This window comes from Eriocheir sinensis, chromosome 17, assembly GCF_024679095.1.
Source record: "Eriocheir sinensis breed Jianghai 21 chromosome 17, ASM2467909v1, whole genome shotgun sequence".
Taxonomy (NCBI): domain Eukaryota; kingdom Metazoa; phylum Arthropoda; class Malacostraca; order Decapoda; family Varunidae; genus Eriocheir; species Eriocheir sinensis.
The window spans coordinates 12,735,631-12,755,601 of NC_066525.1; the positions used below are offsets into that span (position 1 = coordinate 12,735,631).

At 48.3% G+C, this 19,971-nt stretch overlaps 1 protein-coding gene across 4 annotated transcripts in view; it reads right to left on the minus strand.

Moving 5' to 3' along the window:
* Positions 1 to 19,971, minus strand: part of LOC126999962 (uncharacterized) — a 99,421-nt gene that overhangs the window by 25,911 nt on the left and 53,539 nt on the right. For 3 of the 4 annotated variants that reach the window (XR_007753679.1, XM_050863214.1, XM_050863213.1), the window contains exons 2-5: positions 8,556 to 9,864; positions 1,867 to 2,046; positions 1,467 to 1,608; positions 744 to 767 (exon numbers count right to left, since the gene is read on the minus strand). Coding sequence is in view for 3 of the 4 variants with exons in the window: in XM_050863214.1 (XP_050719171.1) it covers positions 744 to 767; positions 1,467 to 1,608; positions 1,867 to 2,046; positions 8,556 to 9,656 (1,447 nt within the window). In the remaining variant the exon portion in view is untranslated. The remainder of the gene's footprint in view (positions 1 to 743; positions 768 to 1,466; positions 1,609 to 1,866; positions 2,047 to 8,555; positions 9,865 to 19,971) is intronic. The other variant, XM_050863215.1, reaches the window with a different exon arrangement.

The following is a 19,971-nucleotide window of genomic DNA, read 5'->3' on the forward strand; positions in this document are numbered from 1 at the left end:
AGCCTTATCAAATGTGGGTGTGCAAGTCCCAAAATGTTTGAGAATAAGGGCCTGGGATATTATCTCACTTCTGAGGGTATCATAGTTACACAAGCTATTCATTATTTTCTTTGTCTTAATTTTTTTATTTTTTTTATACTTTTGTGTGTGTGTGTACTATTCCTTTTTCTTTTCTTTTCATGCATCACCAATGGCCAGTCAAGGGCTCTCGGGTTTATGCTCAAAGCTTTCAGAAGAAATGCTTTTCTATAGCATTAATTATTATGGTCTAAGATGACTGAACGAGCAACAAAATGAACCCTTGAAGCTCCAGCAAGGTCTATTGCAATGACTGAAATATCACATGGTTTCATTTGGGCTAGTGGGGGTTCGTTAACCACCCATTACAAGTAAAGTATGGCGAATTTCAATGAAATACTTTTCAGAGTGCAAAATGTCTCATGCAGCTTCAGATTGATTGAGGGGAGCTACGTATAATGTTCAACATCAGTTATGTTACTCATACCTTGGCTCTAGTTTTCATTGAACTCTATGAATACAATAAACTGCCATAGATGCATTGCCGAGGCTATCAGAGAAAACCTAGAGCATAGCTAAAACACACAACAAAATGTTGGAAGCCACAAAGATGGTGATACATAAATGGGCACCAGGTACACACCATGACACGGAACATAAAAAAAATCAAACATCTATGTGTCAAAACATTAGCGTGTATTTTACAGACGCAATGAATTACTTACGGACTGGTGGCTTTGCTCTTGAATCTGGGCCAGGTTGAAGGAGAAGCATTGGACAGGAATACAACTGAATGAGCAACTAGACTGATATTCCCAGTACAAGAGTGTGTAAAGTCAGTTAGAAAAAATGTGTGTGTGTTTTCATATAGAAAATAATTTTCAAGAGTAAAATATATCTCAATTGTATACTTATTTTTCACCAGAAAATCCATCATGTGTCGGTCAGTCAGTAAAAAAGTTTACATGCATCAACCAGTATTAGGGAGCTTTTTGGCATATTTCATTACCACAGCAACATTACTTTTAAAACAAACATGGTAGTAAAATTTGTGACCAGATGCAAGAAGATCTGTGAAGTGTAAAAGAACTCAAACTAACTAGGTTCTTCTGTCAGTGCCTCTACAAGTTCCAAATGATCACCTCATTCTCAGTTTCATCAGTCACTTTTTGGCAGTTAGTGGTTGTCACATTTAGTAAAATAAGATGACATTTTCCATTAACTCTGTATAAATAACTAATCTTACAGTCCTTTTCTTTTTTTGTTTTATTACCTCATATTTATACTATTACTACCATTTGTTCCTATCTTGTAATATGTATACTCTAGTTCTAATGGATTCTGAATGATGTCCATTCAGTCATTCATGATAGTTTACACTTAGATTATGCACATGAGCATTTTCACTTATTATCTCCTTGACAAGAGAGGTACTACTGCCAACCTACCTGACCATGGCTTTTTCCTATAACGACACTTGCGTCCATTCTTGCGTATAAGCTTGGTGGGGGAGGGCTGGGTGGGGGGGCGGGGGGCAGGGGCAGCAGCTGCTGTGCTGAAATGGTGATTGACGTGCCGTCCCAGTGCCATCTGAGGGGTATATTTTAAAAATTATTATTGACTCACAGCTGCATCTGGTCCAATTCTATTTTCCTTGCAGCAGCATCCATGAGCATAATGGCAACCTGCTAATGAAGCACTGTTGCAGTTTGAATTTTTCCTATTCATCAATCATATTAGTATAGTACTTTATTTAAAAAAAAAATCAATATACATACAAAGTCAGAAGGGCATGCATGGTATACTCAATCTAGTCACACAATAGGAATGGTAACACGGCATACTCACTTGAGAAGTAAATCTCTGACCACAGCCTTCGACGATGCACTTGAATGGTTTGTTTCCTCCATGGGCAAGGACATGGCGTTCGAGCCATGACACAGAGCAGGAGGCTTTCTCGTACACCTTGCAGCCGACCCACAGACAACGAAAGCTCTCAGCTTCCAACTGGCCCTCTACATGCACAGCCTGAAGAATGAGAGAGAGAGATTTAGAGATGTTCCAACCACACAGACCTTATGGTCCAGAGTTTGTGATCAGTCTTTACATCTACTACATAGTTGAAACAACATTGAATGGCAATGGTATTTCTGCCTTTGAAGGAAGTGGCAGCCGAGTTTGTTTTTAAATGTGTCATCTGTACTGCACTGATCCACTGAAGGTAACAGCTTATTCCATTACCATGCAATAATGTTGTTGAAAAAGAATTTGGTGCAGTCTGAATTTATTTGTTTAAACTTAAGTTTTGTGCCATTATTTCTCGTTCATGACGTATTGTTGATCATACACAATTTTGATTCATCCACATTTGTAAACCCATTAAGAATCTTTAAACATTCAATCAGTTTCCCTTGATGGGGCATTTATCGAGGGATAACTTTCTTCATAAGATTTGTTGAATAAGGAAAAGATCATCTTAGTTACTTAGCACCGAACACCTAATTTAGCAATGTCCTTTGCACAGTAGAAAGAATGTGAGGTCTGACTAAACTGTTGTAAAGAGGTACTAGGACTTTTTTACTGAATGAGAAGTTTCTATGAATGAAGCCCAACATTGTTTGCTTTAATCATTGCATCAATGCATTACTGGAAGACTTTGAGGTTAGATATGATTTTGACACCAAGATTCATAACACACTGTATGCTTTTGAGTTTCACACCACACATTTCATAACTGAACTTCCCATTTCCAGTTTCAACCCATTTCCTGTTTCAACTTGCAGAAACTGACACTTATTTATGTTTAAAGGCATCGCCCATTTATCAGATCTAATTGAAATGCTACAAAAATCTTGGTGGCTTTGCCTGTCATGATCAGAGACTTCCAAGCAACCAATCTTTATGTTGTCTGTAATTTTAATAACAAAATTATCGGGCCTAACATCGATGTCATTGATGTAAAGTATGAATAGTACTGGCCCTAAAACTGGGCACTGGGGGATACCATTAGAAATTGGTCCCCACTCTGTGGTAGATCAATTCATGTACCTCAATTCCTACTTGCTTGATTTTGTAGTTATTTATGGAAAGGAACTTTGTCAAACTTCTTCAGAATAAAACAGATAAACAAGGTTATGTGATTTAGTTATACCGTAAGCTGAGAGAGAGAGAGAGAGAGAGAGAGAGAGAGAGAGAGAGAGAGAGAGAGAGAGAGAGAGAGAGAAGGGGTGGGACCATGTATTTATTAAACTCTCTCCACTCACACACATATATAAAGGGGGGGGGGGTAAAAGCTTTTTTTCTTTTTTTCTTTTTTGGTATTTCGTTGGGGATATACCCCAATGGAGGAAGGCGGTGCATTCCGTGCAACCCCCCAGACGGCTGGTAGAGATATACCCAATTCTTTCAAGGAGGAGGCCCAACAACGGGGCTGAGGGTGTCGGAAAGAGCCCACCTTTCCACCCCCATGGCACGGGATAGGTCTCGAACCCACGCCCTAGCAACCCGCCGAAGCGCAAGGCCGAGACTCTACCACGGGACCACGGGAGCCCCCCTGGGGGGTAAAAGCTTTATATTATTATGTGCAAATAAACTTACAAGTTTAAATAAAAAAATCGGTATTTGTAGTACGAATTTTACTTGAGTATATATAACAATCGTTATCCCACAGACGATGTAATTTAATTTCACGATAGTGCTTTTCTTATAATAGCACTATTATATAAATTTCCGTGGGTGGGTGGGATCATTGCCTATATATGTTGTTTCTTCGTTGCTTGTGAATTATTCAAATCATTTACATGAAGCACACGGCAACGGTTGTGACGCAAGTGTTGGCTCGTCGGGAGAACGCCCGTGGGTCACTGCACCTGCTGCTGGAGCGGTCACCGGCCTGCAGTGTGTGTGTGTGTGTTAAGCAATGCTGGCTGGCTCTTTGGTTCCACAATAAATCGGAGATCAACTCTGCTTCAGCTTCACTGAAGATTAATTCTTTGCAGCACCTTCATTGAAGATCGCATCAGCAGCTTCGTGAGAATTCACGTCACCGAAGTCAGCAACAACTAGCAACTAGCAGCCTTGCCAGTGAGCAGGCCACCGAGGGAAAGGGTGGAATTGTGTAATAGACCACATGCCACTGTTATTCATGTCTTACAATGGCAAGATTTCATAAATATTACGCGTAGCCAAGTCTCCTTTAGCGCCCTTACAGCGACTATTGGTGGCTTAACTCTATGGATAGCCTACGTCACAAATGAAAAGAACGTTGATTGGCTAATATCCGCTGACTCCGCCTACAAAAGTGCTCCCTCCTCTGATAGGCGGAATAGAAGGCCAAACTGTGACGTCGCCAGCGCATCATGTGACCTTGGGAGAGAGAGGACGCACGGGCCAGCAGACATGAGCCAGACGTACCGAAGACACCGCCAAGGTGTTACTTGTCGCACTTTTCTGTCATTTAACCATGTATTAATGCACTAATTACTTAAAATGTTAGGTCTTGCGTTAATGACGATTGAGTGGCTTGACAGTACTAGGTAAAGACAGGCCAAGAGACGGGAACGGTTCACACCAACATGTAGAGCTGCACCCGGCACTCCGCTTACCGCAAAGGTCCTCTAATCCTAACGTAAAGGCCCACAGCTGACACGGCACCATCTACCTACCACACCTCCCCTGATGCCAGGGCGAGGCGGATATCATGTAGAGATAGTATAACAAGTGGTTGGGTGGGTGTGGGATGCATACCAAGACCATACACATCACCCGAAGGGAGGGGGGAGGGGACTCAAAAGAAATGCACCCGAGGGTTAGGTATGATCACAGGAAGGCAGATGTGTCGCGTGCGTCAGGTGTGTGTTTGTGTGTGTGTGTGTGTGTGTGTACGCTGAGGAGCCATTTAAATGTTGAGAACAGTGACCCCAAATTCCATTAAGTTATTTCTACTGCAGTGTCCCTTCGGCTCCCTGCCACAGGCCACCAGCAGAACCGGCGTCGCTCCGCCCCAGCCTCCGCCCCGCCGCTTCGCCTCAGCTCCGCCCTCGCCAAGACGCACTCTCATTAACCTACGGTTTACCTCACGCTTTATCTTAACTTGTCATCTCTCTCTCTCTCTCTCTCTCTCTCTCTCTCTCTCTCTCTCTCTCTCTCTCTCTCTCTATATATATATATATATATATAGATATATATATATATATATATATATATATATATATATATATATATATATATATAATCACAATTTCGCAGAATTGTAAAATTATTTCACTTCACTCTCTCTTCATTTTTTTTAACTCGTCTTCCTTCCCTTAGCCTACTCGTATTCGCCTTCGTCCTCGTCTTCCTTCTCCGATCGATATGGCGCCATAAGTTCCATGATCTCACACACACACACACACACACACACACACACACACACACGCTTGTGTGTAATAGTAATAATAATAATAATAATAATAATAATAATAATAATCGGTTTATTTCGGAAATTGCAGCCGTTAGGCTGAAAATGTACACACACACACAAAAAAAAAAAAAAAAACGCGCGCGTGTGTGTGTGTGTGTGTGTGTCACCATGGCCATCTTTCTCCTAACCCCCAGTTTGCTTACCTGATTTCAGATTGTGATGAAGGATCGCGGACATGGATGTTTTTGCATGGCCGAGTCGCATCGGAAAGGCTTCGTATAATAAACAAACACCTGCATTATTTGAAGGGGCCCGAGGCAAGATAAGGTGGCTCTTGCATCACACCCTATTGGTTGGGTTAGGCTACACAATTATGTATATCATTATTTCAAAACTTTCGATTGTCCCAACCTGTCCCTCCCACCCCCTTTGTTCTCCTTTGGACGGGCAGGAGTGGTTGCGACTTCTTAATAACCTTTATTTTTTTACCTCCGTCTTCGAAACAATCAAAGATTCAGCTGTCAAATGAGCCATCAATACATGTAAATTAGTTAGTATACGCAATTTTCCGGTGAATATTTTTGCATAATGTATCCGAACCATCAACGCGCCCCCCTGTCCGATAAGCGCCTAACATGATTCCCATATATTGTTGCGGCTTCGTCCATTCCTTTCCCTACAAATTCTCAGGTGAGGTGTGGCGAAATTGCGTCCATCTTTCCTTCCCGCTGACCTGTCATGTCGCGTGTAATAATTGCTTTGTGAAAGCTTTTTCTCGGCAGTTCGGTGGGACTAGTTACAAAATGTTTGAAAATAGAAAATTAGATGCGCCTTACTTGTGTGGGAGGGCTGTTGGGCACATCCTCACTAATATCATCAAGCATCTAAAAAAAAGTCTGAGGTTTCTCGGGTCAAACCCATTTACTTCCTCCCCCAAGCAAACCTCTGGGCACGGGCAGTCCTTGGCCTTTGAGTCATTCCTCTCAAGACACATGTGGGGCTCGGTCCAATGACGCCGTCCTCCTAAAACTACAACAAAGGGAAAAAATACGGGTTTTGCAACTCGCTGCAGTCTTATTTTGCGGTGATTACCAGTTACCTCTGGAAGGCCTGGTCAACAGTAACTTATCCAACAAGCCTAGTCAAATGACTGGCGAACACGAGTCCAGCACGTGATCATATATATATATATATATATATATATATATATATATATATATATATATATATATATATATATATATATATATATATATATATATATATATATATATATATATATATATATATGTGTGTGTGTGTGTGTGTGTGTGCCATTGAACTTTCACCATGATCTGATAAGGCCTCCTCAGTGGCCTGATCTCAGCGCAACATCGACGTGGGGTTTCCCTCCCGTTCCCGCCGCCGCTGCCAGAATGGTGGTGATGAGCCGATGACTTGCTCCTCCGGCAGGGCCCAGCTTATGATCTGGGCGGCTCAGCCCCGAAAAAATAGGAAGGGGCAGTAGACGCAGTGGTGTGTGGGGGGGAACACCTGTCGGATTTGAATCAAAACAAACTGTCTGTCTCGGCCGTTATAGCGGAGTTTCCTATCAGCGCCTCACGGTTCATGCCCGCCACTTATCCGTTAGCACGGATTTTTAAACATGCGGCGAAGAGGCAGTGTTCTGTGGTCGTCGGGTACGTAGAAAAGCATGACGCTTGCGGCACCGCAAGGCCGCTCCCAGGCCGCCGCCCTGCATGGTCTCCACCTTACGCTTCTTCCCTGCAGCTGGGTCCTCGGCCTGTTCCGCCCCCCTTGACCCCTCAGGAGCAAGTGTGGACAGGAGCTGAAGAGTACGCAGTGCGTTTTTGGTTTACGCTTGTCACAGCTGACTAACTAAAAATAACAGCATGAGGCGGCAACACCGTCTTGTCCAACTGAGGCACAGCCGCAAGACTAGACTATGGGGACAAAAATGTGACAGCCAATGACAGGAGACGTTGCTGCGGGCGTGCTTCAGTTTATTTCAACCTGATGGTTTCCCTTAAGATCTATATTATATAACTATGAGAAGATTTACTTCTTACTCTTTCTTATCTTAAAGTTACTGACCATAAATGTGTGAAAATGACACTTCTAGCGCACCACAAGAACCGCGGTAAAAACTTGCCGGAGAATGTTTGCGAGGTTTGGGACGGGCTGGAGAGAGGGCGGGAGGCGGCACGGGGAGGACAGTGTCTGGGGACGAGAAACCAGCACAGGAGCTTGGGACGAGCCGCCACCACCCGGTACAGATGACACTATGATTGTCTTTCTGCCACTTATATACAAACCTCTCCAGAAGGACGAAGCGATTGAAACCTCGCATTAGAGATGGCCAAAGAATATAACAGCTTTCCTCAGAGGCATGCAACGAGAAGCTAATGAATAATAAATGCTTGTGCGGCGAGGGAAGACAAGGAGTGTTGCCCTCACGCGCGCTCTTCTTTCGGGCAGCTGCTAAGTCCAAGGCGGCGGCGGCGGCGGTGACGACGATGGCAGCGGCATCCTCAAGCGGTTGGTTGTGCCGACTTCTTAGGACCTAAGCAGTCGGCACAACCAACCGCATTAAGTCATTACTAACGTGCCTTCTATCTTCAAGGGCTGTAAGGTGATACCGAGACTTACATGCATGGGTCACAGAACGGGACAGAGGAGCGGTCAAGTGCTTCCACTATATATCCACTTATACCGCCACCGCTACCGGACCACCAAGGGAAACACACCAAGCGAGGACGACTTGAGGCCCCGCCGTTGTGGGGCTGATGCCTTTAGGTTCAGCATGCCAAGGCGTTCTCAAGCCACCTCCGGAAAACTGCATAATTACCCGGTATGTAATGTTTGCCTTCCCATGACAGTGTTACACCACCGAGGCATTGCATAATCACAAATTTCCTTCTCGTTGCACCTACAATATCACAATTTTAAGGTGTTACTGAATCATAAATTTACCATACACTCCGGCAAAACTACATTAAGTCCCCAAGGAAAAAGAAAGAAAAACATGGAAATGCTTGGGGGAATACTGACCACATTTGGCAAATTTGCAATCCCCGTCACTGGACCGGCGCATCGAAGAGGACACTGGACGCAAAGAGACGTCTGGACTAACCTGAATGTGTTCCAGGAGGGAGGTGGTGGGGTCAAGGGTCACGTTGCAGTCCCGCCAGCGACACACGTCACTCGCCTCCTTCTTCTCTGGTGGGGGAAAGCGCACAGTGCATGGGGGAGTGGGCGTGGAGGTGCCGGAACTGGGGGCGGAGGAACCTGCACCGGAGCTGCTGGAGCTGCTGCGGCTCTTGCTGCTGGCGGGGATCGTGTGCGCAGGCGGCGGGGAGGACTTGGCCGAGCACCTGGCCGACGTAGGAGACAGAGGGGGCTGGTGGGCGGCCCAGGGGGTGGGGGTGGGCGGCGTGAGGCCCACATCACAGCTCAAAGTTAAGCCCTGAGTTGAGTGAGGGAATCCCTGAGTAGCACGTTTGCCTGCGGCGGGGGCATGGGTGTGGGCGCGGGTCTGGGGCAGCGTGTCCCCCTGGATGAGCCTGACGGGTGAGGGCGGTAGCGAGGGCGGTGAAGGCTCAGTGTTGTTATTGGTGAGATGATCGGCCTTCCGTCGGTGTTCCTCGCCGCTCACCCGTCGCAGCCGCACGCCGTTCAACCGATCCTGCCGCACGACCCCATTCTTTCTGCCATTCACGGGTCCAGTAAAGCATTTTATCCCATTTTTACCCAGCAGGTGACCGACGCCGTTTTGCAAGGCATCTTTGGTCACCCCATTGTTTCTATGGTGGTGGTTGTTGGGGCGGGGGCACTTCTCCCCCGCCCCTGCCAGCCCTGTGAGTCGGTGCAGCCAGGCACTCGCGTCGCCGTTCATAACGACATTCTCACAGCCATTGAGGTGCGTCACACCGTTCACTGGTGACGGAGGCGACGACGCCTTGGGTAACTTGGTGCGCCTCTCGCCACCCATGCTGACCTCCTCCCCTGGCCGCTTTCGCACATGCTCCACCGGCACTCTTCGACGGCGATGTGCGGCCTCCAGTGGGGCCGTACGCCGTGTGGTCCGTACGGGCAGGGTGTCCGTGTCCGGCGGCCGGTCCTTATGAGGTGTATGGCCCACCTGTCCCCCCGGGCCAAACCTGCCCATCAGCTGGTCCCCCTCGTGACCACCCTTACGCCCCACCCGCACGCCCGAGCCATCATTGGGCGCCATGCAAGTCACCGGGGCGTCATGACAGGCGGCAGGCGGCGGGGGCGTGGTGTGTGGGGCCCCAGCCGAAGGCGTGTGAGGGAGTGCGGGACGGGGGCCAGGTGGAGTGCCGGGCCCGGGACAGCAGTCGTCGAGGTCTTCTGGGTGGGGTGGCGGCGAGTCCGTCAGGGAAGAGCACGGAGAGGACGCGCTCCACTCCCCTCCCACACCACTGAAACAAACCATAAGTCAGTCATGACCACCTGATTCTATGCACATAAACATACAGGTAAAATATCTTAACCATATAATTTATACAACATGCCAACACGCTCAGGTCTGTATCACTTGCACTACCGATAGTCGCCAGAACCACTAGGCACCAAGTGACACTCCTACCTACTATTAATAACATTCAAGAAGTCCTAGAGCCCCTCAGTACTCCTAACCCCGCCCTTCCCCAACCAACAAGGGATTCTAGCACCTGCAGCTCCTGTTTGGGTCTTACCACACCTCATTACCCTCACTCCGCTTCCTCAGCAGACATCTGCCGTACTTCCGGGCCAGCTGGTGCATGAACTACCCGTCCCACAGCCCTCTAGCGCCCCGCCACTGCCGCCGCCCTACTCCATCACCCCGACACCAGCAAAACACAGCACCTTCGCCGCACCCCGCCGCGACGGCCACGACAGGCATGCGCCAGGAAGCTGTCAGTTAAATAGGAGAGAGAGAGAGAGAGAGAGAGAGAGAGAGAGAGAGAGAGAGAGAGACTGGGAGGCGGGAGGCGACAAGACTAGGCAACAAACACAGGAACAGGGAGGGAGGAAGTGAACAATTACCTAAGCCTGCGGCACACACACAGATACTCTCACCGTGGGACTCCCCTGACCATCCCCACATCCCTAGAGTACCCGACGACACCATCAACACGCACAGGTACTTGGCAGAAACGGTGGAGAAGAGTAAAGCGAGATGCGTTTGTGTGTGTGTGTGTGTGTGTGTGTGTGTGTGTGTGTGTGTGTGAGAGAGAGAGAGAGAGAGAGAGAGAGAGAGAGAGAGAGAGAGAGAGAGAGAGAGAGAGAGAGAGAGATATATATATATATATATATATATATATATAGATATATATATATATATATATATATATAAATAAAAAAATAAAAATATATATATAGATATATATATATATATATATATATCTATATATATATATATATATATATAGGGTCTATTTAGTCTAAGGAAATAAACCATCGTATTTTACTAACATGGAAACAACAGCTCCCTTTATCCCTAATAATAATAATAATAATAATAATAATAATAATAATAATAATAATAATAATATAATAATTAGTTAACACATGCATGCTTAAAGAGTATAATGCCAATGCGGTGATAGATGTATGTAGGAGATAGATGTGTGGGCGGGTGGAAGTATGTGCGTATGTATGTTGGGGGGAGGGGGGGGAAGGGTTGTGTGATGGGTGATCTGGGAAGTCTGCATATAGGGAGTGGGTATATTGAAGAGGGGTGCGTGAGGGTCGTTTGGTAAGTGTCGCCCCTTCACCCCGCCCCTCCCCCACCCCAGCACACGACCACAAGTAACTCAAGCAACAACAACAAAAACAATCCAAAAAACAGCAACAATCAGAAAATTTAGCATGTCATTGCCAGGGAAAGTGGCCAAGCCGGTAATCCTTCGCATCTCGCTTCCTACTCTCCCCTTCACCCCTCCCCGTCTCCCACTCATCATCTTCCCTCCCCCACCACCACAACGCGCCCAGTGCTTGTTATGAAGGTGGACGAGGCCGAGGGGGGAGGCGATGAGGAAAGAGAACGGGAAAGGAAAAGACTACAGTAGCTTTTTTTTTTCTTGTGTTACCATCAACCGCACACACAAACACACACACATGTTTATATGTCCCACTACCCCTCAAACTCAGCCCATATAGCTGAGACGCGAAGAAACGGGAAAAGAACGAAGAGACTGCAGGCAGCTTCTCTTCTTCCGCCATCGTCACCCGCACACACACTAACACACAGACTTATACTGACGTCCCTCTACCCCTCACACCACCACCACCACACGGGAAAGGAACGAAGAGGCTGCAGGTAGCTTCTCTTTTTCCGCCATCGTCACCCGCACACACACTAACACACAGACTTATACTGATGTCCCTCTACCCCTCACACCACCGCCCATACAGTTAAGACGCATGTAAGTACGACAAGACCAAATATGTAAATTAAGGATACTAGCAAAGAAAGAGCTCGGGCACATATATAAAGAAATAGACATCCGTCGTGCTAACATTTAAGCCTATTGAGAGATTGTTCTTGGGCTATACATACAGTGCACAACAGAGGACGTGGTTATATATAAAGACTACACAACAGAGATCTTTTGAGTCCGCGAAATAGGGGAGGAAGTGAAATGTCAAGACAGCTCGGACAGGGATGAGCGGGAAACAATAATTAGCTTGACCTCGTCGGCAATAATCGTTTCAGACTTTGGTGTAATCTGGAAGGTAAAGTTTGAGGACGGCCCTGTGAGATGATGATGATGATGATAATGAGGAGGGAGGGGAAAAGGGAGAAACTAACAGGCCAAGGAGGAGAGAAAAAAAGTTGTAATTACTAATGCTGCTACACCATTACAAACGACAAAAAGAGTTATTACCAACGACTGAGTCATCAAACAAATAAGCTGTTTAATTAGTCCGGGAGAGAGAGAGAGAGAGAGAGAGAGAGAGAGAGAGAGAGAGAGAGAGAGAGAGAGAGAGAGAGTATAAAACGTCAATAAGCAAAGCAATGTGATCTTTACAAAACTTACTCTCACATAAAAAAAAAAATATTAACGATGGAGGAGAAAGAAAACGAAAACAGAAAACGAGGAAAAATATCAATCCCACAACCACAAGAATACCAATAATAATAATAATAATAATAATAATAATAATAATAATAATAATAATAATAACGGGATATGAGGGGAAAGTCTCATAAAACTCGACTCGATACTAAACAAGGGAGGGAGGGAGGGAGGGAGATAGTACTAGCAGGGGAGATAACAGGGACAAAGGGAGGGAGTAGGAGAAAGAAGAGGGAGAACTAGGTGAATATGAGGAGGAGGAGGAGGAGGAGGAAGGTAGGAAGATGCAACGAACAGCACTACAGGAAGACATGGAAAAGGATAAAGGATGAAAGTTGAAAAGGAGGAGGAGGAGGAAGACTAAACTTTACGCATCAACTTTATACCGTCCGTGAGAAACCTGAAAGAGAGAGAGAGAGAGAGAGAGAGAGAGAGAGAGAGAGAGAGAGAGAGAGAGAGAGGAATGAACAGTAATACCTCCTCCTCCCATGTTTCCCCTCCTCCCTTTCCTCCTGACCTCTGTAACCCGACTCTCTCTCTCTCTCTCTCTCTCTCTCTCTCTCTCTCTCTCTCTCTCTGTGTGTGTGTGTGTGTGTGTGTGTGTGTGTGTGTGTGTGTGTGTGTGTGGTGAACAACCTCGTCAAACATCCGATATGGTAAAAAAACACCACACACACACACACACACACACACACACACACACACACACACACACACACACACACACACACACACACACACACACACAGGGGTTTTTAGGTAAATGTAATAATGTCAAATGATTTATAAGTCGGGTAATGCAGGAAGAACCAAATACACCTCAATTTATTAGCGGCATCGACCTTTTACTTTGTGTGTGTGCGTGTGTGTGTGTGTGTGTGTGGATATACTTAACCCTTACGACCCCTCATATCGCCACATCCCGTCTAGTTCATACACACACACACACACACACACACACACACACACATACATGCACTATCGTTGTCGCTTTCCTCTTCCTCCTCACTATCAATAATAATAAAAAAAAGCAGAAGCAATAACAAGAGTAAAAAAAACAGCAGCAGTATTAATGTCACAGCAACAACACAACAACAGAACACAACAAAGCAACACAACACAACACAAGAGCGTCTAAGTTTGCTACAAGAAGCCAGCAAAGGTCAAGTACACACACAAACACACACACATACACGCACATACACACACGCAGGTAACACGCACACACACGCCCTTCACTCACAATCTCACCCGCTTCTTCTGGCCTCCTCCACCTCCTCCTCCTCCTCCTCCTCCTGGCTGCTTGCGTATCCCCTTCAGAGGCTTCACTGATTGGGTGGGTCGTGTTCCCTCGAGCGGAAGAGGAGGAAGGGGAGTAAACGGCAAGTTTCCGTTTTCATTATCCTTCTCTTTACATACTGTTACCTCCACTTCTTCTCCTAAGCTCTCAGCCTCTTTTCCTCCTCCTCCTCCTCCCTTCACAAGATGAGGGGTAGAACGGCAGAATTTTCCATCCTTTCCATCGTCTCTTCTTTTAGTTTTCCTCCGTTGGGTGTATCTTTTCCCCGCTTTTCTCTTCTCTTTGTTGCTGCTGCTTTCCTCCTGCCTCTCGCCGCTCCCCACCTGCTCATGCTTCACAAATGAGCTTTTGCCGTGCCATCCGCCGCAGGACGCCTGTGAGGTTTGTTGTGTCTGGACGGCGGGAGCCTCTTTCTCCAGTCGTAGGCGTGGCTCCGGTGGCTTGGCCTCCACTTCCAGGGCACAAGAATTCGGGATGGGGAGTAGCCTGAGCCTTGGGCGGAGTACCTGCGGAGATGCAGGGCGGTGCGTGGGTGGTGGGGGTGCTTGCTGAGGCAGGTCTGGTGGGCGTGTCTCTTGCTCTAGACACTCCCGCCCCGGGGCTTGCCAGCAGGTCAAGGAGGCCTCGTGGCGCTGTCTACCTCCCCCTCGTGTGACGCAGCCTCCACGTGGCTGCTCCCTTGTCACTGGCCTGACAGGCCCCTTGTTGCCTTCACGCTGCCCCTTGTTGCTCCTCTTTCCTCTCCCCAACGGCTTTCCTTTTCCTCCCTGGCTTGGTTTCCCTCCTTGCCATGCCTCCCTCTGGCCACTCCAGGCGGGGTGTTGGGCCTGGCGTCGCCGCCCCTTCCTATATAGGGCTTTGCCTGCTTGTCTCTCCTTCCTCGGGGCAGCCACGTCTCGCCTCACACCCTCACGCTGGGCCTCACGAACACCCCTGCTGCCCTGGGCCACCGTGCCCCTGCCGAACCGCATGGTATCCCCTGTGTCAGCTTACTGGGCAGCAGGGGAGTGGGTACTGCCGCCGCTGCCTGCTCAGTCAATTATCTCTTCTCCTGAGGCACCTTCTGCTGGCTCAAACCTTTCCTTTGCTGCCTGTGTGTCGGCGTGTGTACCTTTCCTGATCAGAGAGGCGGACTGTTAGCGCAGCGCCCGCCATCATCAGACTTGTTCCCTCGTTCTTTCTCCCACAATCCCTTTTTTCTCCTTCTCTTCCTTGCATTATAGATCGCGTCCTTCCGGCGGGCACGTGAGCTGCGTTTTGTTCGTGTGTGTGTGTGTGTGTGTGTGTGTGTGTGTGTGTGTGTGTGTGTACGCGCGCTCATGATGAATAAATAAGTACTAAATTGGTGTAATTACACATTCATACATAGCGTGTGTGTGTGTGGGGGGCTTAGATCACACACACACACACACACACACACACAATATGCACATTATGCTTTTAAACCTGAGAGAGAGAGAGAGAGAGAGAGAGAGAGAGAGAGAGAGAGAGAGAGAGAGAGGGGGGGGGGGAGGAGGAGGGTAAGCTGCAGGAGAAAGGAAAAACGGACAGAGAGAAAGAGAAGAGGGGCTGAGGGGAGAGAAAAAGGGAAAGTGGGAAGCATGGGGGAGAGAGGGGAGGTGGAGGCTTGAATAAAGAGGAAGAAACACAACGTGGGAGGTGGAAATAGGAGGAGGAGGAGGAGGAGGAGGAGGAGGACTGGAGAGAAATACCGGGAAGTGAGGAAGTGAAACAGAGGACTTTGAGAAGAAAGAGACAGACGGAAAGGAGGAGGAAGAGGCGAAGAAAAGTAGGACGGTATACTGAGAAAGAAACCCCTCCTCCTCCTCCTCCTCCTCCTCTTCCTCTTCCTCCTCCTTCTTTCATACCTCCCCACAACCCAAGGCAAAGAGCAACTAGTATACGGGGTGGAGGGAATGAATGGGAGGGGTGAGAGGGAGGGAGGAAGAGGTGGAGGGAGGGAGAGAAATGTTACCATGATACCACCGCCACCCTCGCCTCTCTGTTACATCATTCAGGCTGGTCTTACACGGCCTTGCTCGGGGGGAAGGAGGGTAAGGGGGGGAGGGGTCAATGTTGCATGGCGCCCTTGTGTCTGCCGCTTCCCCCCACCCACTAACCTCACCACGCATCACCCACCTACCTCCTACCCACTTACAACCAGGCACTCACCACTATCCTTCCTACTAACCCACCCGCCTTGTGCCCACCCACTAACTCAGCCACTCAACACCGACCACACGCTCACCCACTCTCCCGACCACTCGACACACACCCTAACCCATTGATTCTACCCCCTTTCCCCTCCCAGAAGCAACCACCCCCGCACTCCACCTACCACCACACACCCGCCAGCCCACACGCACCCAAGTCCGAGGTAGTTTCCAGTTCATTGGGGACTCTTAAGATTTACTGATGTATGTGTGTTCTTGTTACTTGGAGACCTTCACAAACAGACTGATACATATCCTTACACCCCCCCCCCCCACAACACACCCCAGACGCCGGCCCAATACCACATTTCCAAACCATCCCTTCTCTTTCTCCTCCTCCTCCGCGGGGCGTCGGGGTGGAGGGAAATGGGATGGGGAAGGGGTGGCGGGGGGCAGGGTGGGTCTCACTATAAATAATAAAGCATCATGACAGATAAACACCCCCATGCCGCCTTTTTGCCTCCCCTCACCCTCCCCTCACTCCCTGACCCCTCCCTCCTTTCTCCCCTCATCCCCTCAGGCTGCCTTCTGTGTAGCACGTCAAGAGCCTTCAGTTTCCCCTCCTGAGTCACTTCTGCCCCACCGGAACTAACAGCTCGCCCCTCCTACCCCTCCCCGCCTTCCTCCGTCCTCCTCCTCCCTTTCGTTATCTTATCTCCGCTACTTGTCCCCCTTATCAAAGTTAAAGCTGCATTGTTATCGCCTCCTGAGTTAACTTTGTGATTAGTTTATCGTGAAACGCCATCTTCCCTTCCGGTGGTCAGGGTGGTCCGATGCGGGTTCTCCCCTCACACCTCCCCTCCACGCCAACACCCCCACCACAAATAGTACCCGACACTATCATCATCGTCATCTTCACCATATAGCACTACCACAATCATCACATCAGACAAAATCATTAATACTCCCCCACACCATCACACTGTTCTCACCACCACTACCGTCAAAGCAAACACCATCACCACCACTACCACCATAACCACCAACGACTCTCCTCCCCGACCCGAGAACAAAAACTCAACCACCACCACCCAATATCAGCATCCATCACTGTCCACCAACATTCCCTTCATCCACCAACCCCACCACCACAACCACCGCCGCCACCACAACTGTTAACCGTACAGTTGCCTCGGGAGAAGAAAGACTAATAAAATTTTACCAATGGGATGTGGTCTTACCCTTCCCTCCCTCCCTCCCTTCCTCTTTCCCCTCATCTGTCACAGTATGAGGGGAAGGGACGAGAGGAGAGAGGGGGGCATCTTGCTACCCCTCTGCCTCAGCTGGGTGACCGGAACGGAGAGGAAATAAGGGCAGAAGATGGGACGGAAGGGGATGGTTAGGGACAGTGGGAAAGAGAGGAAAGGGAAGGAAGGAGTAGGAAAGGAAGGGAGAGGATGCTAAGACGGATAAGAGGGGACGGGAGGAAAATATGGTGTCACAAACGAAGGGAAAGGAAGAAAGGAAAGAAGCAATGGTGAATCGAAATGAAGGGAAGGGAAAGATACTAGGTTAACGAAGTGAAAACAATAAAAGGAAGAAAAAAGAGCGAAAGGGAGAAAAAGGAAAGATGGTAAAACGAATGAGGAGAAAGGAAGTGAAGGGAGAAAAGTAAAACAAACTAAAAGGAGGAAGGGAAGGGAAAAGAGGATGGAATGCCGAAGAGAAGGGAAAAGAAAACAAATACGGAGAAATGAACGAAAATAAAGGAAGAGAAGAGGAAGATGGCGCTACGAAGAGGAGGCGGGAAGGGAAAAAAGGAATAACGAACCGAACGAAGACACGGGAAGAGAAGGGAAGGGAAAGAACAGTGGAAGTAGATGAGCTGAAGAGAGAGAGAGAGAGAGAGAGAGAGAGAGAGAGAGAGAGAGAGAGAGAGCGTAGGGGAAGGCAGGAAGGGAAGGGAAGAAGGGGAGATGTGCGGAATGAAAAGATTTGAAGCGAGAGAGGACAAGGGGACGAGAGGAAGGGAGAGGGAAGGAAAGGAAGCGAAGGGGAGCGAAGGAGAAGTTAGTTTGACCTGGATGAGATCAGAGGGGAGGGGTGGGGAGGGGAGGGTCAGGGGGGGAGGAGAGGGGTAAGGGGGAGCAAGGAGAGTGGGACAGTAATAATAATGATAATAATGATAATAATAATAATAATAATAATAATAATAATAATAATAATAAGAGGAGGAGGAGGAGGAGGAGGAGGAGGAAGAACTGTTATCGAATTTTACCTCCTCCCTCAGATGCAGCACAATACTCTCTCTCTCTCTCTCTCTCTCTCTCTCTCTCTCTCTCCACGCCCCTCCTCTCCTCTCTCCCACCTCAGCCCATTTTTCTGGCAGAGTAATTTCCTCTCTCTCTCTCTCTCTCTCTCTCTCTGTACTTTTGTTTTGTGGTCTGATATCACGTAGCCCCTCCCTTCCTTGTCCCCCCCCTCCCCATCTCCCCTTCCTCCCTATCACATTTCCCCTTCCTTACCCACATCCGATCTCAACGTCACAGGAAGCCCCGTCACCATCTCCCCCCTCCCCCCTTCCCCTCCCCTCCCCACCCCCTCCTCTCATTATCCACCCTCACCATCGCCTTCCTTCTCTTTTCCCCCTCCCCCCCTCTCTCCCTGCTTGCACTCCTCCTCCTCCTCCTCCTCCTCCTCCTCCCCTTTCTCGACTCTATCTCTCCCACCATCACCTTTTCAAAGCATTCTCTCTCTCTCTCTCTCTCTCTCTCATACATAAACACCCTTCCTCCTCCTCCTCCTCTCGGATCGTTCTTTGTCCCTCCCTCTCATCATCATTCCCCTCTTCCTCCTCCTCCTCCTCCCTTCTTCTTCCTCCTCCTCTCCCCCATCGTTTCTCTTTCCTTTACAATTGCATCTTCCTCTCCTTCCTCTTCTATATTCCCTTTGTCTTTCCTTCTATCCCTCTTCTAGCCACTTTCTATCTCCCATCTTCACGGCCGTTTCTCTCCTCCCTTCCTCTTGTTTTCCTTTCTATCCCTCTTCTTCTAACCACGTTCTATCTCCCTTCTACACAGCCGTTCCTCTCCTTCGTTCCCTCCTCCTCGTCCTCCCTCTTTCCTTCCATGCACTTCCTCTCTTCTCTGTTCCTTCTGTTTTCCCTTCTATCTCCCTTCTTCACGGCCGTTCCTCTCCTCCGTTCCCTCCTCCCTCTTTCCTTCCACACACTCGCACATATACATTATAATCCCCTTTGTATTGTCTACCCTCCCTTGCCCATGCACCCCCTTCCTTCCCCTTCCTTCTCGAATACATCAATACCCACCCTCTCTCCCTGCTTTCCTCCACATCTCTCTCTCTCTCTCTCTCTCTCTCTCTCTCTCTCTCTCTCTCTCTCTCTCTCTCTCTCTCGATGTGCCTCAGAACGCTGTTATGTGGATTGATTCAATATTTTGCTATCAACACTGGCAACTTGTAATCTCCCCTCTTCCCCCTCTTCGCAGCGGCAATAAATGTGATAATGTGTCCCCTCTCTCTCTCTCTCTCCTCCTCCACTGTATTTTCCACTTTGTCTTCTTTCCATTTTATTTTCCACTTCATCCACCTCGTCTCCTCCTCCTCCTCTAGTTCTCTCTCTCTTTCCCTTTTCTCCTCTCTCCCTCCTCCTTCCCTCACTCCCTATCTCACCCAACCCATATTGACTCGTCTCTCTCTCTCTCTCTCTCTCTCTCTCTCTCTCTCTCTCGTCCCCTCCTCCGATCCGTTTCCTCTGTTCCCCCCTTCCATTGTCTTCTTCCTTTCCCTGCACTCTCCCCCCCCCTCGCCCCCCGACTCCTCCCTCCTTTCTCCCTCCCTCTCTCCCCCTCTTTATCACCCTCACTGAGGTCTTCCCCAAACATTAATTAACACCTCACGGGGAGTCGCCCAGTTAAGAGCGTTTCTTCTCCCCCTTCTCTCTTCCTCTTCCTTCTCCTTCTCTTCTTTCCCTTGCTCTTCCTTCACATCCTC